This window comes from Manacus vitellinus, unplaced genomic scaffold (genome assembly GCF_001715985.3).
Source record: "Manacus vitellinus isolate BGI_N305 unplaced genomic scaffold, ASM171598v3 scaffold_56_pilon, whole genome shotgun sequence".
NCBI lineage: Eukaryota > Metazoa > Chordata > Aves > Passeriformes > Pipridae > Manacus > Manacus vitellinus.
The window spans coordinates 134754-157775 of record NW_021940660.1 but is presented as its reverse complement, the minus strand read 5'-3'; the positions used below and the strand labels follow the sequence as shown (position 1 = coordinate 157775).

Sequence of the window (23022 nt, the reverse complement as noted above, 5' to 3'; positions counted from 1 at the left end):
GGAGAGACTGAAGTTTTGAGAAATATGAGAGATGTAAGGAGTAAGATGTGAGAAAGTTGAAGGAAGGAGCGTGAGGCAATGGAGGAAGAGGAAAAGTCTCATTCAAAGACATTGATGTTGTCAGCTTCTGAAAGGGTTTGAGATTACAAAAACATTACCTCAAAATAGAAAACAAGATAAGAAAAGGGAAAGCAAACCTGAAAAGCAAATGAAATATAAAATGAGAACAAAGAAAGTGGTAATTTGTTTCTACAAAGATGACCCATGTTTTCCACAAAAAGGAACAAAACCATTAACATATAAACCTCCTCTTTTAGCTGCATTAATGCTGTTAGCTTGTTGCTGTAGCTGAGGTACCTACAGCATGCAGAGCACACACAAGGTGGATTTTGTGAGCTATGTGTATCAGCTCAGTAAAAGGCACAGCATTTATTCTAAAATTAGATTTAACTTTTGCAAATTTTTAATTACTGCTGTTCAAGAATAATATAGCCATTAAAAACATTCCTATACAACATTTTTTATTATCACTCGCACTGTAGAGTATGGAGAAAAGCCCTTAAGGCCTACAACAAATGATAACTACTGATTTTATACTAAGATGAAGGTCTAGTTCTCAGTCAAAATTAAGTGCCACATATGTAACAAACAGGCCAGGCTACTGTAGTACAAGTTTCATTTTTCAGTGGATCTTTGATTACCGTTGTAGTTAGGTTTCCCATGCCTGTGACACTCACAACATGCACCACATGGTCTCCAGCTTCAGAACAACTCATTAAAATCCAACAGAACATCAAGGAAAAGGGGCTTCTGACAGGATTCACTGCCTTGCTAGTTCAGGGCTCCTCTGTCTGAGAGGAGCTTCACAGAAAGGGCATTTTTTTTCCCTTAAGACTTCAGTCTGCCAAGTGAACTAACATGGATCAATTTAAAGGCATCGTAAGGTCTGAGGCACTGTCAGATGGATTCTTTCCTACTGAACAGCTTTCATACAGTGGCACCAAGCCACAACACGTGTTTGAGAATGCTGACTGCTTTTAACATTTTACCTCACATTACCAAATTCATAGCTGAATTCCCCTGCATACCCAGAGTTCTGCACTTGCAAACAAGCAAGGACACAGTAGTTACTCTGATACCACACCTACTGGAATGACCAATTTCACTGCCTGAGCAACCTGTTTTCAATGTGCACACAAACAGCAGAACAAGATCTAATATTGATAAGTTTAGATTCCTAGCTTCATATTGGAGGGCTGAAAATTTTTTCAAGTAATCTTCTAACTTAGAACCTGCATAGAAAGCAGGTCAATTTCTACATCAGCTTACATTATTTTTACTTGGCAAAAGCAATACTTTCTCTCACAAGTTTGTGAAAACAGCTGCCTCTAAACCAGCACCTGTATTCATCTTCACTTTCCATTTCTGGGAAATGACTCAGAAAATAACAGCTTTTTGGCTTTTCATTCTCAACAGAGTGATGCAATAAAGCATCTTTCATGACTCCCAGAAAAATATCTAAGGAGAAAAAAAGTTTATACTCACTAACTCTTATTCACTCTCCTGAGACACATCTTTTCTTTTAGTCATAACCAGAAACATCCTGACTACATTCCCTGGTGGTTTACTTGCACATACTCCATCTACGTCAACAGCAGGAGATGAACCCTGCCTTTTAGCATCAAACTGTCTATTATTAGGCACAGGTGTGCAAATTAAACAAACCAATGCCTCAGCATCCAAATTAGCTTCTACAGCAAATATCACTATTTGTCCCCCCTGAACCAGGCAGAGATTTGAAACCATACTAGCCCTGAACCATAACACCCATACACTTGACAAGACCTTTCTCTGTGCCCCTTGGCGCTGCCCAGACGCTAGCGGACAGAACAGCAGCAAGAGCAGCAGAGCACGGCAGCCCTTGTTGGCAGGACCTGCTACAGCAGAACACACACCAGCAGCCCCAGTGAAAAAAGCCAGGGTGGTCATAACTTAAGGGTCTGAACAGCCAAGCTATGGCCTCCTCCACGCAAAGTAACTCGAGTCACCACAATGGCCTTGCAGTCTGACTTCACACCAAAGTGTTTCACTCCCAAAAGTTGGTACATCTGTAACACTCTCGGGGGGAGGGAGGGTGCATGGCTTTTTTCCTTTTTATGCCTCAGACAACTCAGGCTGCACTGCTTGGAGTCTCTGATGCTGTAAACACACACAAGCAGAAATGCACCATAAAAGCACAAACACACCACAGAGCACACTACACTTCCCTGCCTTGCACAGCACTTTTGGGTCAGCCCAGAGCTGTGCATTGGCACAAGACTCTTGCTACTTTCTATGTAGCACTGTCTCTATAAAGATCTTGATCAGCTCTTGGAGTTCATAATCCAGGCTTCTAAAAAGTGCTAATGCTCAAGTACTTTTTATTGGCTTGTTTTCTATGACACAAGTATTGTTTTCTATGACACAAGTATTGTTTTCTGTATTCGAACACCACTAGCAGTTTTCAGTCACATTTGTGAGTACTGATCTGATTAGAAATCAAAAGCTAAACCCTCCTCTCAGATTCTATAGTAGAGTGTCAAATGAGGAATCAGTTAATTTCATCTTGTAATTTGATAAATTAACTTTGAGAAATTCAGGAAAAGTGAATGTGGTACAGGTCTGACTTCCCGAGACATCACAGCAGTTCATATATTCATACATTGAGTACTGTTTAATATAATTTTATTGAACAATTTGTGTCAAAATTCTAAGTTGCTTCTTTGCAACTTCATTTTAGAGTACTGGGTCAGGGGGTTTTTTTAGTATAGACAAAGGAAATAAAACTTTATCAGAATATCAGTGCTAAGAACTCTTTTTCCTTTTCTGAGTTTCGCTGGTGCAAGACAACATCAAAGACTGGTCTCGCTGTACTGTTAAATGTATAAAACCATGCTCTGAATCAGATACAGGAGGAAGTAAACAAAATCAAACTTGAATATTTCCTTCTTTAGAGGTCAAAAATGAAGGAAGATACCCTCATATTCAAGTTCAAGAGGAAGAGAAGTTGAATTGCAGGAATTCCAAGAGAGCTATAGTTCCCTACTTATGCATAGCAAGTACTTACCTGCTACACAGAAAAATCTGAAGACATATTTAAATAAGCACAGGAATAACAGGACCACTCTCGTAGTAAAAACCAAGACACAAAACAACACTGCAGAAACAAATCTGAAATGCATAAATAGAAAAGGCCCAAGAAGTACTGTAGGGAGGGGGACATACACCAGACTGCAAGACAGAGTGGTGAGAAAGGCAAGGAATGAAAGCCACAAAGGAGATAAGGCAGTGATGAAGAGTAAAGAGTAACTAACCAAAGAAAACAATTTTAAACACTAGGTGATGGAAGTATAATTAATTAAGTAGAAATGATCATACAGATTACATTCTTTAGGTGTAAAGTTAGAGCAAGGGTGAACACAGGCCAGCACCAAAAGCCAAGCACAGAGGAAGGAAACTGGGAGTTCTGCTTTCCAGAGCCCATGGCCCGTGGACAGAGCACTCTGCTACTTGGTATGATTATTGCTTTGTTAATGTCAAGTCTGAAAGTAGCACCTTTCCCTGATGTTTAGCAGACTATTCAAGGCACAGGTGGACTAGTCACTTCCACAACAGACAGAAGGAACTACCTAAAAGTCCCACAATTTGAATAGAAATGTTCTCATGCACTCCCATGTAACTCCACATTCAGCATGAGCATGATTAATCTAATTAATAATACACACAAAGGCAAGATTCAAAATCGGTCTAGTTGTGACTCCTACATATTCCAAATTCATGCCACCCATCCGTGGGTGGCAAATCTCCATTAAAAAAAAAAAAAACAAACACCAAAATGTAAATGTGAATTACTCTGTAAGAGTTCAAAATCAAAGTGCATGTTATGCTTAAGTTCCTAGTATTCAAGCTCTTTCCCTAAGTTTTGGTAGATATTATCTTAATATCATATTGTTAGATATAGGAACTCTTTCCTATGGTCTGAAAAAGAGATTAATTCATATTCCAATTTGTTTAATTTTATAAAGAAAATGTCTGTAAAGTGAGACAGATTTTAAATTATTTATTTTAAATCATATGCCTGGTTTAGAATTCTCTTTTTCAATGAAAAACCACATGCTAAAATGTGTTATTAATATTAATATAAATAAAAATATTTGTCCTAATTTAAAGCAACCTTGTACTAATTTGGCCAGGAAAAACCTGTTCATTTTCTAATAAGGTGCAATCATGCTTTCAACAAACACTTTTCACCACAAAATATGGAACTGAGAAAAACCATCTTATATCCAGCCTATATCCAGCCTCCAAGCAAGCACATACAAAATGTATGTACATACAAAATGTATTTGCCACTTTGAGAACGGTATGATGGCATTAAGACTCATAATGAAACTTGTTTCCCAAAGATCACAGACTGTATCCATCCACTACGTAGAGTACTCAGTTTGTCTCAAATTTCTTTTTAGCTAGTTGAAAAGTTCTAAAGGGAGGTTCTCCCCAAATCAAAACATGCTAACACTTGGTCTCAAAACAAACCCAGAACTACTTCACTCACCAATATTTAGTAGAGCAAATAAGTTCTAAGAGAGGCTGCCATATACACAAGTGCTTAAATCTCAACAGAAGTGTAAATATATGTACATAAGTGTACATAGTACTTTTCAAACAAACTGGTGGTGACCAAGAGATAAGACAAAAGCTTAAGACATTGCAACAGCCAAGTAAATAATCTTAAAAATCCGCACAGCTATTTCTGGCTGGTCATTTGTTTCAAACAGCTATTTATTTCTTATTTATTGCCTGTCCAAGTGAGGAAAGCACTTGAAAGAGAACTTGTAGGTTTAAAAAAAAAAATAAATTAAGAGATTAAATCTCACTCCTTGTTCCCCTGCTTTTGAAGGCAAGAATACATTGTATGGGATCCTTACACTGCATGCAAACTACATCCTCTTATCAGGACTTTGATAGTGATAATATTTAGACAAGTAGAGACAACTTTTTGGGACAGGGCTGCCACAAGCTTGGCACTGTTTCCTTTCCTCGTGCCCTCTTTTATTCTCCAAGTCTTCTGTGAGGTGTTTCCTGATACCACCTCCCAGTTATCTCCCCAAGCCCAGAAGCAACTCCCCAGGTCTATTCAGGTACATCAGCCCAAGGGCATGCAGTTAAAAACACATAGTGTTGTACCTCAGAGCACTCAGGAAGATTAATCTATTTTTGTCTAGTACTGGAGGCAGGAAAAGCTACATTATGCCCTACTGAGTCACTATGAAATCAACGGCATGTCTTTAAACTGCACTGTGAGTTTTGGACTGCAGCTTACCCTAGTGAAGGCTGAATGGGAATTTGTGTGACACTCCCCAACCCACCAGTGACCTACATTCAATTTTTTGCTCTACTCTCCTTCAAGGGCACAAGCAGTAAATCCTCCCTCAAGTAATTCACATATTTTTGTAAAAAATGGATTACCTAGTACACTGAATTACTCAGCTAGTATCAATTAGCCACACATCATGTGGTTGCACCATGTCTCTGGTGCATTTTTGCACAAATCAGTTCTACTTTAGAAACATTTCAAACCTTTCAGCATCTTAAAGCTGACTTGGGAAATGAAATATACTTATGTGAACTATACTTATGTGAATTGGTTTTTTGAAGTAATTCTGTAAAGTGTTCCTTACACATTCACAGTTTCATTTGAAGATCTATATGCAACTTATTCAAACCTATATGCAACCCTAATTTGGGAATTTTATCATATTAAAATTGGCATGCAAAAATATGATCAGAATAGTACCTTTCAAAAAATTCAAATAATATACTTTTGTCAGCTCCTTCAGTATCATACTACATCACTGCATGGTACAGTGTACCTATTATCTAAGACTCTTTATGAACTGCTCTTCAGATCTATGCTGGCATATTACATAAACTGTAGCTGATTGAAATCTAAGAACTTATTTACTTGTAGAGGTTAGCAGTAGCTAAAATGTACCATTTAATTTCACTTTTGCTAATAATTTTATTTGACAATACTTTTATTTCTTCTGTAATACTACTTTCTACTTAGCAACTGTCTTTATTTACAACTGTTTTTAAATACGTTGCCAAGTTTATCAGCTAATACATTTGTCATAAAATTTTGCACTGAATTATTTAGTTATGGAATGGTTATTTTGGAAATTAAATCCTCAGTATTCAATAACCAATGATGCACCTTCAAAATCTCATAAAGAAAGCCATGAAAATGCAAACAATCTGTTTAATAGAGCTTTTCCCAAAAAAAAAAAAAAATCTCATTTCATACAAAGTTAACAACATTCAAGATCCAAAACCTAAGATCCCACATTTATACTATAACATGTTTTGACAAGAAAAAGCCACATCCCTAAATATGTTCAGTGTTTGCACAGAAAGATGCATTAGTTTTCCTAGCAAGATAGTCTTGATGATCTCAATCACCTACAAACAATATAAGCTTTTCAGATTTATAGATAAATACCTTGGAATACACTCTTCTGACTTATTTTTCCATTACTGAACTATTCAAGCATCCATCCTTTCCAAAAGCATGTGCAGCTGTGCAGTTGACATTTATTCATAACACAACTACTGTGTCAGAATTAAGAACTGCAGAACACAATCCTTAATTAGCAAACACCTCTCTAGCCTTGTCACCAACATGCTAAGTGTAAGCCCTCTAACACATTTTGTGAACATTTCTCATTAACTCATACCTTTTTATGAAATACTCAAATGGTGTTTTCTGCTGCAAACCATTCACTTCAGGTTTCACTTTCTACTGAAACTGGACAGAACAAGTCGGGTGAATAAAATTACAACCAATCTAACTACCAGAGCATTCTTCAGGTTAAATAGACCCTGATTTTTGGATACTTACAAAGAAACAAACAGCAACTACGGTTTCACTGTCTTTGAAAACAGGTTATTATTTGTGACTTTTCACTCGAGTACACTTTTGCTTTACACACAACTACCAACCACAAACAGTTGAAGGCAGCCTCCCCCTTGCCTGCATGAAGTGGGGGAACTCTAAGGACTGAGCAGAAGAGTCATGTTCTGGCTTTCCCCCAGAACACAAACATCTCCCAGGTGTGGCCCCATGATGTCACTGGCAGATTGTCTTTGAGAAAACTTACACATGCCTGATTCTCCAGAGGAAACTCCAACACTGCCTAAGTGATGGTTTAAGACACATCTCTCTAACTTGCAATTCATGCCTCTCAGAGTTCAAGAGCAGCCCAAATCTCTCTGGTAGAGGTTTAGCACAGACACTATTCAATTACATTTTAAATTGATGATATCGAGAGAGATGGGGGAAGAGAGGCAGAGAGGAAAGGGTAGGGCTAAGAGACATCTTGCAATACTAGAGAACTTTAGCAATTACACTTAGTAATTATTTAACTTTTTCATATTAGAATAGAGCAATAAAAGTCATCAAATTTACTATTTTAAAACTATGCATAATAATATATCAAGCCAATTGAACTGCTGTTGTCATCATTAATGCACACAACAAAGAAACATTTGGCAAGCAACATGGGGACTGATAAGCATTTCAGATTCTTCAGTTCTTAGTATCATTTTCATTTGTTTGTGCTTCTTTGCCTCCTAATCTTTGATTTTTATCAAGATGCAGTCAGATAAGATTCGAAGTGAACTGCAGGGAACAGTAAGAAAAGCAGGTACTGCATCATACTGCTTGGGTCAGTCTCTTGCTCAGACAAAAGGCCACGCACAGAGGAACTACAAGGAACGTCAGGGAAGAACAGTTTAACAGTACCATAGTAATTAAGCTAAGTTTGTTGTAATCAAAACTCTTCAAGGATAAACCAATAAGGAACTTAATATTTTTTTATTTATGTCATGCACAAAATCATTTCCCATTTTAAAGGGGGTGCCCAGTTTAGTACTACTTTTGAATAAGCACCCTACTGTATCTCGAACGCAGCCTTATATGGGTTATTTCAAGACAGACTTCTGGGGTTTTTTTGATCAAACATCTTCTCACAATCTCTACTGTAGTTTTTAATCAAGTCTCAAGTAAACAACTAGAATGGAAGTATATCAAATGGGTTGATTTAGATAGGTCCAAAACCAGAAAATATGTAACAGAAGAAAAATGGGTTGAGGCAGATAAAACCAGATAAGAGCATAAAGGCCCAACAAACATAAGAGATAAGACATATATTAAAGTGACAAATGAATACTTTTACAGTAAACATAGCCACCAACTACAAACCATGAAGATACAGTCCTTAAATCCAAAGCAATGTTGTGGTGTATGCATTTTTCAACAATAATAGTAGACCCCATTTTGCATGATAATTAACCTGAGATGGCTGAGGGACAGGGGGGTGAAGGGGTTGGGAGAGCCCTGCCAAGAAGGACTTGAGGGTGCTGGCAGATGAGGGGCTGGACATGAGCCAGCAATGTGTGCTCACAGCCCAAAAAGCCAGTCATGTCCTGGGCTGCATCAAAAGAAGCATGGTCAGAGAGTCAAGGAAGGTGATTCTATCCCTCCACTCCACCTTCCTGAGATCCTGAGCACTGCATCCAGGTCTGGAGTTCTCAACACAGCAAAGACATGGAACTGCTGGGAGACCTCACTGCAGCCTTTCAGTACTTAAAGGGGATCTAAATGAAAGATCAGGACAAACCTTCTAGCAAGGCCTGTTGTGATAGGACAAGGAGCAACTTTAGACTAAATAGAAGTTAAGAAATTTTTTACAGTGAGGGTGCTGAAGCACTGGCACAGGTTGTCCCAGGGAGGTGGTAGATGCCCTATCCCTGAACATATTCAAGGTCAGGATGGACAAGACACCACACGACATGGTCTAGCAGATTATGTCCCTGCTCACTGCAGGGGAGGGTTAGACTAGATGACCTTTAAAGGTTCCTTCTAACACAAACTACTCTACGATTCTTAAGTGCATCAACACTAAAGCACCCTGTACAGCCTGCTGTCCTGTTACCTGAAAATCTGAACATACTGTACTAGTTCAACACATCAGACAAGAACACAGGCTGTCCTTGACCTGCTTACATTTAAATATGATAACCAAAACTGCTCTGTCACTTTGTCTCTTGCCATCATTTAATAGCAATAGTGGCTTATTTCTTAAGATACAAGAGTAGTCAAGTGTTCAAAACAACCCTGTAAAAAGACTATACTTGAAACCACATGGCTTATTGAAATATCAGATTTGAATACATATGACTATGTTACAAGCAGACAGAAAGTGTAGTCCAGACCATTCATTCTGTCCCTAGAATTATTAATATAAATTGTAAACAAAGAGGAGACAAAGCAAAGCCTGAACACGACTTGCAAGTGTTTTCTCATGGTTTTAACAATAATGTGCAGTCAACCATGTCAGAAGGCACTGTTCCAGAAAATTAGTATATAAATGAAGAACACAGATTTAGATCTGAAATGGAGAGCACCTTAAAAACATACACTCTCATAAAACAAGTTCTGAACTCAATGCTAAGTCCAGTCTGAGACTACCATGAGGTAAAATTAATTAAAATGGGAAAACATCCAGGTACTTTGGGTAGCAACGAATGGTAATGGTACATGTTAACATAACTTTACTATAAGCCTTTGCTATAAGCTCACGACTCCATGGATCAGACCAAGTCTTCTCTACCTAGGCTGTGGGGAAATTAGTTATGAAACTACAACCAATGATCACACTGGGTTTACCCAATTCCTGGCTAGGAAAATAAAAGGCTGATGTGTAATGAATAGTATTCCCCAGAGCTGAGACCATGCAGTGACACCAAGTTCTCTTTTTTTCCTTCATCATTCACAAATTATAAAACATAATTAAAACAGGAACAAAACCAAACAAAAAGACAGGAAAATAAACCACCAGGACATCTACTTCATTTTTTACTTCACATTTAATACTTACAAGCAGACGTGAGGATTATCAACTGAAAGCAAATGGCCCCCAACTCAAAAGAGGCAGTGCAGGATCATTAAGTGAGTAAAAATCCTGTAGCTCTACAACTGCACTTGACTTCTATCTCTGACTTGAATATTTAATTTTCACTGTGGATGACAAAAATAGCAGCACATTGGTCCAAAAATCTAAGACCAAGCCATTTAAAGTTAAGTGGAAAAAACAATGTTGCCAACAGCCTTTTAAGGCTTTTCACATGGTAACTAAAATATCAGTGACCAATAGGCCCAAGTAACTGTAGTAGCCATATACCATTTGGCTCTAGAGACAGTATGATTTTATACCTGTGCCATTTAAATCTCAAAATCCTAGCACAGGCAGAGGGAAGATAAGCAGAGAACCCAGGCAGCAAGCAGGAGAATCTAGGTCAAAGTGGGAGAGGGATTCCCTTAAAATTAGATATAGTGCAAGCATGAGAGAGGATGGAACAACTTACATAGACTGTGCTTCAACTTCTCCTCTCCCCTCAACTCCTGCCATCTGTCTGCTGTACTAACAGAAAATTGTTGTGCTTTTCCTCTTTGGAAGCCTCCAGGTTTTACACAAGATGGAGGCCAAACAAACAAAAAAACCATGTTGCCTACCCTTCTTTGGTCATGAACAATTTCACTGTCACATGTTCTGCAGTTTTAATATGACTTTATTAGTGAAAAGTGAATATATTTTGCTCTATTATCTCACTGAATAAATTCAGTGAATAAAACATGAAAGATTTGTGGATAATCTCAACTGTTTCAGTTTTATTGAAGATTTTTCCTCCTCTCTCCTCCTGGAAGGGTATACAACTTTTTATAGCAACAGTTGCTTTTTGTTGTGTTGATTTTGGAGTATCTCTTGCACATCTGCCCAATCTTCCTAGAATCTGTTAAACCTGAGGGAATACTAACACACCAGTATTCTCTACTTCAGCATGACTTTCTCCTGCATCATAGCCTGGATTTCCTTTGCAGTAAGAGAGTGACTAAAATGATCACAAACTATATAACCTGAGTATATGCACTCAGTATTTTCACAGCAGTTGCTTGTTTTTACATAAACTAGCCTTTTAAATGTCACCAGAGAGTTAGCTACACTACACATTATGTTATGTGCTTTTAAACAATTAAATACTTATTTCATTGGTGGCAGTTGATATTTGATCTCCTTGTTTGTCTTTTTAAAATCACAATCGAATACTGTACATTATTTCAAGACATCTGTTACAAGATCCCTACTAGGGAGGGTCTACTGCTATGTTCATATTAGATCAGTTATATCATAAAAACACTATGCTCAGTTACACATTCTTTAGAATATTTGAAAGCAGAGCACACAAAGGTTTTTTTCTTACAATATCTGAACACCATCTGAACGCCCCACAGGACCCCAAATCCAGCTCTCTGAGACCAGGGAGCATCTATTGCCATAACAGACATGAGAACTAACCCTCAGATTCCAATTTCTGCAACACATTAGTTGCAAGCTTCCTTCAGAGAATAGTGCACAATTTGTTGTGGTGCACTAAGCAGCAAAGACTGCTGTTCCAGGAGCGTGCAGGGCTCACAGAGCCCAAAGAACAAGTACCAACATTATTTGCTTATTCTGGCACACAGGTAAGAAAGGAAGAATCTGACAACCCTGAGGTAGTGAAAAATGACTCTCCAGCGTGGAATTCATAACGAAAACACTGTCTGGCACCCTGAGTGCGTGGGAGGGCATTTCATGCTCTGTCAGGAACTCTCAATGCAGCAACAATGAAATTTACTGACAGAAAGGTGAGGGGGAATGGGTGAATACTGCAGATCTCCAGGAAAATCAACTTATATATAGTTTTAAAGAGCATGATTTAAGAACATTCCTGTTTCTATGTAATGAAGCCCCTCTTTTTTCAAGCACAGTCTGAAAATAAGAAAATCTGTGCTATTGTACTTGAAACAGAAGAAAGTCCTCATCTTGTAACAGCTGATATCAATATTCATACAGAATGTACACATTAAACATACTCATGAGGTTACCTGCTTTCATTTCTTAACCTATTCTGTAGCTATTTACATGTTGCTATTTACAGAGCTTCCCCTCTGATTCCCATCCATTCCATGTACACCTTGCTTTTTCTCTAATCTTTGAGAGATCAAAGTCTCTGCAAAGTAGAGCACAAAGTTCAAGTCAAATTTTCATATGTTATGTCAAAGCATCTGGAAACAGCTCCTTTACCTCTAACTATTAAATGCAAGTTTCACCATTACAAACATTTTGTAACCTGTGTTTCACAAGGCTGTTAAGTTTTATGACTATATTGGCAGTATACAGCTGCTACTTCCACCACACTCTGGGTTTTTCTGCCATTTTCTTTAAAGAGTTGAAAAAATCAGAATATTTACAAAAAAATACAGTTGCCTTCACCAGGTGTCTCATTTTTCCCTTCAATCTTATTTCCTTGAAGGCACATTCATTTACAGTTGACACATTTCTCTTGTTCCCTCCACTAGCATGCTTAAATAGCCATTGAAATCTGTCATATGAAACAGAACATTCCATCTTAAGATGACAAATTCAAAAATAATTTCTTCATAAATTCAATTGAAGCATTGAAAAGTAAGAGATAGGGTTTACAGAGTCACCCCAGCTATAGTTTATTTACCTCTCACCACTAATAAGTAATTGCCAGCTTCTGACGTCTCAACACAGCTTCCACTATGCTTAAATGTGTCAGAGGCTGTAGAAATTGCACACACTCATTCCATCACCTATTTGAGCATCAGTTTGGAAAAGAGTGATTCGAAATCATATTTTCCCCTTTTTGTTTTCACCTGTCATCATTTTAAGATCATTTGTATTTTGTACACCTCTAGGGAGAGCAGTTCAAATAATTCTTTTGGAAATGGCAGAATGACATGGTTGCAGTAGCACGAAAAATCTGCAGCACTGTTTTTTTGGCCTTTTGCATATATACAACTTCTGTTCGAGGAAGCTGGAGATGTACAACTATCCTGGAGTTGTTATTCACAGGAAAATATAATGAAGGGGAAAGTTGAAAAGCAAAGAACAACTTGAAAAAGATACACTTTCTTATTCTCACTACTGTTACTAAGAATCAGAATTTCCTAAGTAATAAGTACATTATCAGACATGCAATCGAAATCCCATGATACTTACAGATATTCTCCACTAACTGTATAAACAGCACACTTAAAGGCACACAAATAACTTAGCACACATTTTATTAACGCAATTTTATTAATTTAAACACAGTTGTCATTTCCCCTTCCACTTTCCCAAGTGGCCTCAAGCTCACCAAGTGCTTTCAGAAGCTGTCTACACATGTTCGTTTGCACAGGCTGGTAAAACACACAGCTCACCCATCTAAATACAGCGTATTCCGACCTCAAGTCGCATGTGGCAAGTTTCCACACAAGCACCCACTGGAAAGGGCTGAAGAGCACAGCCAGGAGGCACCTAAAGCATGGCTCCTATTGCAGGATTGCACAGGCTTGTTCAACTCAGCATCTCCACCTCTGCACAGGCAGCTGCTCCCACACATACAGAGTTTGTCTCGCTAAAGAATCCCACACGGCAGTGTCTTTCAAATTTGTCACTGCATTTTTACCTGGTAGCTTTCCAAGAAAGGTGACCTAGACTAGAGAAACCATTGCTTGTAGACACTAAATCACTAAAACTGGAAAACCAGTGCCAGGAACAATTATTTCTGCTGTATTGAGGCAACAAACAGTAAAAAACAAAAACAGACCATGTCTCTACATCCAAATTGACTTTGTAAAGAGACATTAAATACTAAGTAAGTGGATAGAACACAGTATTTTTTTAAACCAAATTATTCTACTTATATTCCAAAATGAAGTCTGTTAAAATTACAATTAAAGAGTACCAGAAACACTTTTTTCAGTTAAATTCAGCCTTAATTCAGAACTTGTTTACGGGGTATTCACTGATGCAACAATAAAAAATTTTTATTATTTCTTCAAAACTAGACTACATTAAAAGCAAGATATCTTTATGTGGCACAAAATGTGAAACTCTCAGCAGTCAATTAGAACATACAATATTTTAAAAATTCTGTGCATTAGGCATAGGTAGCAAAGATTTGAAGCAAGCATTAAGATACCTGACTTAAACACCCTAAATAAGACATTGCTAGTGCAAAAAAAAAAAAACTAATTTTTAATCTTCTGTACTTGCACAATCAAACAAAATCTCATTTTTAATAAGCTAAATTTTTATAAAAGGACCATATTTAAACAAAAGCTTTATCTTAAATATGATTTGTGAGAACAAAATCTGTTCAGCGAAATTAAAGAACAAGTGGAATTACCAGATCACTTAATTTTATGCTCAAAGGACTTAAAACTAGACAAAAGATTCAGAAAAATAATTCAATATTTTAGTTAATGGTAATCACTGAGCCATTTAAAACAATCATATTGTAGCCCCGATTCACGCTTGCATTCTTACATCATCTTTACCTCTATGCCTACTCACAAAAAAAGCAGTACATAAAAATTAGGCGGTAAATTTAAGATCTCTTAAAAAAAGCAATAATGCTTCAAATATACTAAATTTGAATAAATAACTATTTTTAGTGCTACTTCAGGTAATTTTTAGACTTTTTCCTGTGAAATTGGGGTAATGATACCCTATGAGTCAAAAGAAGAAACTGAAGCTGAACTAAACACATGTTGGCAATGACAGATCAAATAGATACGTAGGAGGCTGTGAGCAACAGACTGGAAAAAGCTTTTACATATAGAGCAACTAATCACAAACTTACAGATTATACTGTAAATATACTGTGTAAATTAGAACAGCCACATTAACCTACCACAGATGTGTCTGAGCTTTACAGTAGGTTAGCAAAAAAAACCAACTAACTGTCAAAGAAAAAGTTTACAGGGGCAAATACCTGGGTGAATGTCAAGCATCTGAGACTGAAGAAGCACATTCTGTGCCATGTGGTCTTCCAATGTATAGGCCCAGGGTTTCCAAATCCACACTATTTATGCCAAAGTGATTTCACCAGATAGCACTCGCCAACAGTTTGCCTTTGCCATCTTCTTGCATTTCCTTTACCTTTAACTCAGCATCTTTCAAACCATTTCTTTTCCATTAATTTATCTTTGCTTTTCACAGACTCGGAACTTTCCCACACAGGATCTTTCTCTGCTCTTTATTAGCCCCTGCAACACAAATCTAATTTTTCTGCTTTCTTAATTCTTCCCCACCGTCTTTTCAGTAATGATTGCTCATTCATTAGTCACAGCTCCTACGCCGCAGCTGCCATACAAGTCTTCTATACTCAAGCAGCACACAGGTGTTACTCAGGATATAATTCAAAGGATCCTTACCTTTCCAAAATCTCTCACGTCAAACAGATCAAATGCTTCAAAAAGTTCACTTTTCTTCATTCCAAATATTTCACAACATGCAGAAAGAAAAGTCCTTATATTCTTCAAGCAAAGAAACTAGGAGAAAGAAAATAAAAATATTAAGTGTCAAGTGTGTCTATTGGCAACTTATGTGCTCACATTGGTCACAAACACATTATATAATTCAGTGATACAATTACTTGTAAGTCAGTACTTACACTATGCTGTGATCTTCCACTGGTTCTAATTCAGCCATAGAAGTTCCCTTCAGACTCAAAAGTGTTAACCAAATTCTGAGTAGACGCTGAGAACATAAACTATTTTCTCTCATTTTACATAAACAAAGAAACATGGCAATATGCTACCAGATACATATTAATCTAAAAACAGACGTACTTTCCAGTTCCCTACAGACAGCATAGAACAAAACAATTTACCTGAATAAAATTATATCAATATATGAAAGTTATTCTTCATGTATAAACCAAGTGTTTTCAGTTGTTAAAAGTCTAGTTTGAATGTTTAATGAACACATGTGTCCTGTTTTAACACACTAAAGACATTATGGATACTAATTCTCCACCTGGAGCACAGGAGCAGATGAAATCTGCAGTTGAGAAGTCATTTACAATTTATCTAGTAGAGATTTAAGATACTCAGACCACTTTGATTTCTGTACTGAATCCACATGCATCAATGATCACCTGAGTCTGGAAAAGAATAAAGATTCTGCCACGGTGCTCTCCTTAAAAGGTTTTTATTGCATTTTCCTGTAGACTTTTTCATTTTAAAGACCTTACCAGAACAAAAGGTAGTAGCTGTCGACAGCATTGCCATAACTTAAGAGGAAGAGCTAAAAAGGGCAATATCTATTCTTGGTAATGATTAGCGCTCTAAGGTACTAGCAACTTATGAGGACATCAGTATCACGAAGATGCTGTTGTAGAGTTTTATGATCCACAGTTCAAAAGCAAATACAATATTTATAAGCAATGGTATTTCAAATGACCCAGTACTGTGCTTTCAATATGCATTTTAAAAGAAGTGATACAGCAACTCAGTATTAAAACTGAGTTCCTAGAGTTCTCCATGTTATAGGGGATTCATGAGGATTACTTAAATTACAATGGATTATAGAACTGCTATCTGTTCCAACTCAATGTTTTGATCAAAGCAGTATTTCTGATATTAATATTGAGTGTCACAGCCATACCCTTCCTGAGTGCCATGTAATAAATACCCAAACTGCTGACTCAGACAAAATATGTCACTGCTTTACCTTTAGCATGAGACAACAAAGCATCAACACGGAGCCCTACTTCATATCTTACACAGAACTATCTAGACAGACATTAAAAACAGAGCACGTGAGAGACCAGATTTACAGCAAGGTTACACAAATGAAAACACTGATTCACCAACAGAAGCTACAAGAGCCAACAGCTCTCGTAGATGGTTGTGGACATCAGGACAACAGCCAACAAACTCATTGCAAAGCATCACAAAAGCAGTCCCTGTGCAAATCAAAGCTCCCAGGAAGGCACCTGTGACTGGTAATTGGCACATCAAGTGTAAAGGGTCCCAGATGTACCAGGTGGAGCTGTAGCCTCCATCCTTTCTCCCACTCCAAACAGCCTCCTCAGTCTGTGCCTCCCAGCTCACATGGGACAGCCACTGCTGGGCTACATACTGGGCTGCTGAAGGACAATGCAGCATTTATACCAGACTGCTTTTATGCCTAGTGGAACTTGAAAAATTAGTCTAGCTTGCTCAGTCAATATGGAAGCTTATCTGGTTTTGCAAAGATTATAATTTTGACACCAAAATTGCAAAGTTAGAAGGCCAAGACATGTACAACATACATGCTTCTTCCACCACGAGTGGCAGAAGGAACCAGAAGAGGAACTGGCTTGGGACTCTGTAGCTTTAAAAACAAGGTGGTACATACAAAGTGATGACTGCTTCCTGTTTGCTTTCCCCAGGCTTTTTATTATTTGTCTTAAAAGCTATCAGTGGCCACTGTGTTTGTCCAATGCACAATACTGATTAAACTTGAACACCCATCTATTTTCTTACATCAAAATTCTCAAAACCACTGACAGATGCGATCCTTACTTGGAAAACTCAGCTACCTTTTTAAAGCCTAAGTTTTGAGTTTAGATTAGTTAGTGCTGACGTCTGCCAGTGCAAAGAAAGCTTACAGCTGCATTAAGTTGTTTACCTCTAAAGAGAGCAAGAAGTTAAGGGAGAGACAGGAGCTGTCATGGGTCTAAAATCTGACCTAGATTCGCTATAGAGAGCATTTTAGTGAGTTGCACTTAGCTTCTCCATAGAGCTAAAAGAACCGTTTAATGGATCAGCAGTTATGCACAAAGTGCCCTTTCCCTTCTGCAAAATGTCTCCAACCATTCTTAACAGAGGACTCCTACAATGAAAGATAAAGATGGCAACATTTTTTCAACAACATTTATTGGTTTCTTCAAATTTCTTCAAATTCAGAGGTAGTTTTGTGAAATTGGCCTTTTGTTTAATTTATCGTTACTATGAATTATATGTGAGTCGATTAGAAAGCATATTACAAGAAACTACAAGCCCACATGTTTTAAAGGAAATGCTAAAGCACCTACACTGTAAGTAACAAATTAAATTATTTTGAATATTCTAACAGAGAGACCAAAGAAGACTGTTGTCCCCTGTTGTCCCCCACTTTTTTTTAAATATTAATTCATTATGTTAACCTGTACCATTACATTAAACAGGTTTGATATAATTATAATCTAATATTCAATAACCATACGAATGACAACACAGCAGTTATATTACATGTCTTGTGGACTCTAGAAACCAAAGAGTAAGCATTTGTCAAATCTGCCTGCACTTGAGAAGGGACCACATCATCAATGAGTGTGTGCCAACCAGTGCCTTTAGCAGAATAGGCATCTTGACATAATAGTCTAACTCATGAGAGTTCAAAGACTGCTTAGTGAGTTTTAGTTGGTCATCTAATGATTCAGTATCCATCAGTTTTCTCTTGTAAAATGAAAGTCTTATTACTAACTATCAAGCTAACCACAGCAGCTACAAGGATAAAACTGTGAGACTACTAAAACCAAAAACATGTTAATATTTAAATTAATTCATTTTTCAATAAAATGTATGAGAAAAAAACACTTTAAAAAACCCCTTCATTATACGCTACTCATGTTTTGGAAAAGTTATTGGATTATATTAGCCAGAAAACTTTCAGAAATATTTCCAAAACTTTATAATGCAATCATCTAAAGAAACAATTTTCCTCATTGAAAACAAAGATTTTTATCGCTGTGGTTACTGTATGAAGAAGTACAAATTAGTAAGAGAAACCTCCAAATTAAAAAAGAGCATACTGCTAAAATCTAGGAAGTTCTATAAAAGACAACTCTCCTTGCTGGCAATAAGAAAAAGGCACCATCAGTCTTCAGTCTCTCATTAGTAAGTACAGTCCTCGGGATACTTGGAAACCTACTGCATTATTGTGTTTCTTTTTCAAATGAAAACATTATCCTTTGGCACACCGCAAGGGATCATTAGAGCAGCTGGGTACCCAGTTCTCAGAGATGCAAGAAGTGCAAAGTACCTCTCACTTGGTCTGATCTCTCAAAGTTTTCTCCACAGGAAACATTGTCTTTCAGTACAAGAACTGGTCTCTCTTTGTTAAAAAAAAAAAAATAACGTAACTTAAAAACATTCCCTTGGAAAAGTTCATGATGCCTTTTTTCATTCGGCCTCCCTTTTTTTAATTACAGGGCTATATCAGGAGACAGCAGTCCAGAATTCTTAATATACAGATCAGTAAAAATATTGCAGTAGGGCAGTATAAGCCATCAGTCCAAAAATGTTAACACCAGTGGAAAACACAACTTCTCCCTCACTCACCTGCAGGCACAACCGTGAGAGGAGAGCACATCCAGCACACAGAGGGACAGAAATCACAATCCATACCTATCCTGTGATCCTGGGATTGGGGTTCAGGATCCTGAGAACAATTTTCAATATTAACATCTATAAATTATCAAGATATTTCTAAATCATCCTGATGTTTCACAGCATAAGGCATACTACTACAAACCTGTAATGTTGTCATTGTCAGGGCTGTTGAAATGGTATAAGTCTTGTGATAAACCACTGTGTTTTTATGGAACAAATTAGAGTTTTAGTGGCCTCTGGTCCATTCTGCACTGAATTTAATTTTTTTAAGAGGCACTAACTGAACACATTGAAATGAAAAGCAAGTTTGAAAAAAATAAAATGTCTACCACCTAAAAAAAGAAGGTATGGTTTATATAATTGGGGCTACATTTGTCTGAACTTTAAGCACAAGAGAGTGAGCAAATCAAATTATATCAAGTTCCACAGAAAAAGCATGCTGTTTTCTACCATAATATTTGCCACTTCACACAAAAGAAACATTTTTTTTGAGTTTTTTTCCACACAGGACATGGGTATGTGTGCTGACAGAAATGCATAGAAATATTTTACAAAGGGTACAGAATAGAAATGACTAATTAGACACTAAAAGCACAGGCAGGGCTCTAGCTGCCCACAGGGAAGACAGAATTCTCTAACCAGACCTCTAATGAAGTGAAAGATAAAATGCAAAAATAAAAAGAAAGAAAATAATAGTCATATAGCCTCTATTCATATAATCTAAGTGGTATTTCTCAGAAAATGTATTTTAGCACTGAAGTACTTCAATGGAATACAGGTCTGTTTGGTACAGACCATAATATACACTATCTAGATGTATCCTTTGTACTAAAAGCACTTCTACAGGCATTCAGAAACCAGCACAAAGAGCTCTGATGATTAAATTGTGCCACAAGACATTTATACGAAATTCCAACATAGCAACACCAGTCAGGCAAGTGAAAACTGAAAGGCCAAGAAATGACAAGTGTTCAGGAAAGACAGAGTTCTAACTCACCTTTTTTTTAATTACCAAGAGTAGTAAAAAAAAAAAAAGCTATTTGCATTCATTTCAACTTCCACCTCCTTTTTATTGTGGCAATTGAGTCACAAGCATGGTTATTTAGTCACAAGTTTGGGAAGCTGGCAGTTCCCTTACATTTGTATCTGGATCAGACATTCATACAGCATTTAGGACAAACTAGAGAACATACTAAAGCCTGAGTGATCTAAGACAGTCTAAACAGGTGCTCGGGTACAAGGGGTATTAAAACCAAAATGGATCACCATCACTCAATGTCAGGGAAGGTGTTTTTTTCCCATTGTGATTCACTTTTGCTGACACTGAATACCCATGCCTTCATCACTGCACTGTTTTTTGGCATGTTGTGTTTCCAACCCCACACAGCCATCAGGAGCCTCCCATTAACTGTATGAAAACTGAGGCCAGTTGCTCCAAGCCACCATCATAATGTGATGAAAGAGTGAAAACACAGGAAAAAGGACTCTACTTAGCCCATTGTCCACTAAATCCATTTCAGCTCCTGTGGAAGAGACAAGGCATGTCAGTGACAGAAAGTCAAGAAATCTTCCCCTCCTCTTCCTCCTCTAAATGGTACCACTTTATAAACTACACTGCTGCAGCTATTTGCCTGTGCCTAGTCTTTAGAGCGCCTTAGAGGCAAAACCAAAAAGTGATAGCATTTTACATAACAGCAGCATTTTATGGCAAAAATAGTTGAGGAAAGGCCAGACATTTGAAACCAGTATATAAATAGGAAATAATGAGATGAGCAAATTTGGCTTCAATTCGCACTTCTCAGAAGGTACAATTGCTTTCTTTTTTTAATTTGTAAAATACTGATGTTGCACACAAGGAGCCACATACAGGTTTGTGAATATGGGAGGTTTTTCTATCGGTAATTTGTGGTCTTAGAAAAGCAGAATTATACAAGGATAAAAGGTAGAAGAATAGAACAGATCACTGCCATAACACTTAAATGCTCTTTTCTACACCCTCAGTGCTTACTGCAAAACATGAGCTCCTGACCTTCCCTGTCTGTTTCTGGAATGCTGATGAGAACAGATTAGCTGGGAATCTCTCAGTTTGACTTCCATCCTGTTCCTCAGAATGTATGCAAAAAGGAAAATAATGCACTTATACCTGTTGAGCATGAGGAGAAATGTGAAAATTGCCATAATGGATTTAACTGGAAGAATTGGTTTTCTACATTCTGTCACCAAGATTCATATGTGAAGTTGTTTCAGTGAAAGAAAGCACCGAAACAGAAGAACTTATCTCTTCAAAATTTCTTTCAAAGAACTTAGTTAATGCCCTGAGGGTTGTAGATTTTCTTTTCTCACTTGTTTTAGTATTTGTTGCAATAACTGTGCCGATAGGAACAATATCAATTCCACAAAAATGTTGTTTGAATCCTGCTAAGTCCAAATTTGAGAAAGATCCTAGAACTGACTACTGTGACCAAGCAGTGCCATAACTTCTAGTCAGCAACTGAAGATACTGTGACCACAGCAAAGCTATACAGCAGCAAGACCAAAATTGTACCTTGAACCTACATAAAGGAGAAAGCAACAGTAACTAGAGATACAGACCCAAGGGTTTCATCAGCTCCTACAGGAAATGTTTAGCTTCCTTAAAATTCTTTCAATCACATCCAATAACGGGGGGGAAATTAGGTACTTAGAGATACAGCTGCTCATTTATCAAGGGCTCCTTTCTGTGAGCCAGGCTGGACGGTTCCCCAGCACATGCCATCCTTGACAGAACAATCCCAAAAGCAGGGTTACCAAAACAGGAGCACCTTATACCTCTATTAGATGACACTTTTTTTTAAGACCTGTGCGTTCATTAACATCAGATTATTAGGTAATCAGACAAAGGCCCACTGTGATACTGACAAAATTGCACATTCGGGGTTAACACAGAAATCATTCCTGGCTTCTTCACAGATTTCCGCAGCCAAAGTACATTAGATTAGTTCTGCTCTGCCAAAAGGAGTAATTATCACTATATGCAGTAAAAAAAAGCTGTAAGGATTTCTAAGTGAATGAAGTATGGACCCACTGATGAAGTCTTAATTCAACATCTATTAATGTCTTTTCATAAGTCAGCAAGAGGGAAAAGAGCAATATCAGAGTCAGGAATAGCATTTGTAACATTTTTCTTTTTCATGTGTGCAGCTTTTCTTAGAGTCTTTTTTTTAAATCCAGAGTCTTACTGAGTGTAGGCAAAAGGGCCACAAGGAATTTAAAGACCAAGTCAACATGAGAGGAGGAGTGCTCCTATCTTCAGTAAGCAAATGAAAGCTACCAGGTTGTCTCCAGAGATTTTTTTTTTTAATTTAAGTGCCACAATACCCCAAGTCAGCATTATTCTTTTTTTTTCACTCTTAGGTAAAACCTATTAATTTGCAAATTATATTTAAAAAAGAAACCAATGCACACAGGAAAAACACATCACCCACAGCAAAGGAATTCAGTTTTAGGTTCTGCATTTGGTCTCTCGTTCTGCGAACACCATCTCGATCATTCAGATGATCAATATTTTTAAAGCTCTAAGCAAAAGCAAAGAAGTCAAATGCTAAATACCTCCTAAACTCTGCTCTCCAAAAAGTTACAAAGCAGGTACACTAATAAATATGGAGGAGACAGCACACTGAGTCCTG

At 37.4% G+C, this 23022-nt stretch overlaps 1 protein-coding gene across 1 annotated transcript in view; it reads right to left on the bottom strand.

Annotated features, from left to right (window-relative positions):
* The window catches only part of VAV3 (vav guanine nucleotide exchange factor 3), a 157990-nt gene that overhangs the window by 112524 nt on the left and 22444 nt on the right, over positions 1-23022 (bottom strand). The window contains exon 2 of the mRNA XM_029963247.1: positions 15371-15487. Coding sequence (XP_029819107.1) covers positions 15371-15487 — 117 coding nt within the window. The remainder of the gene's footprint in view (positions 1-15370; positions 15488-23022) is intronic.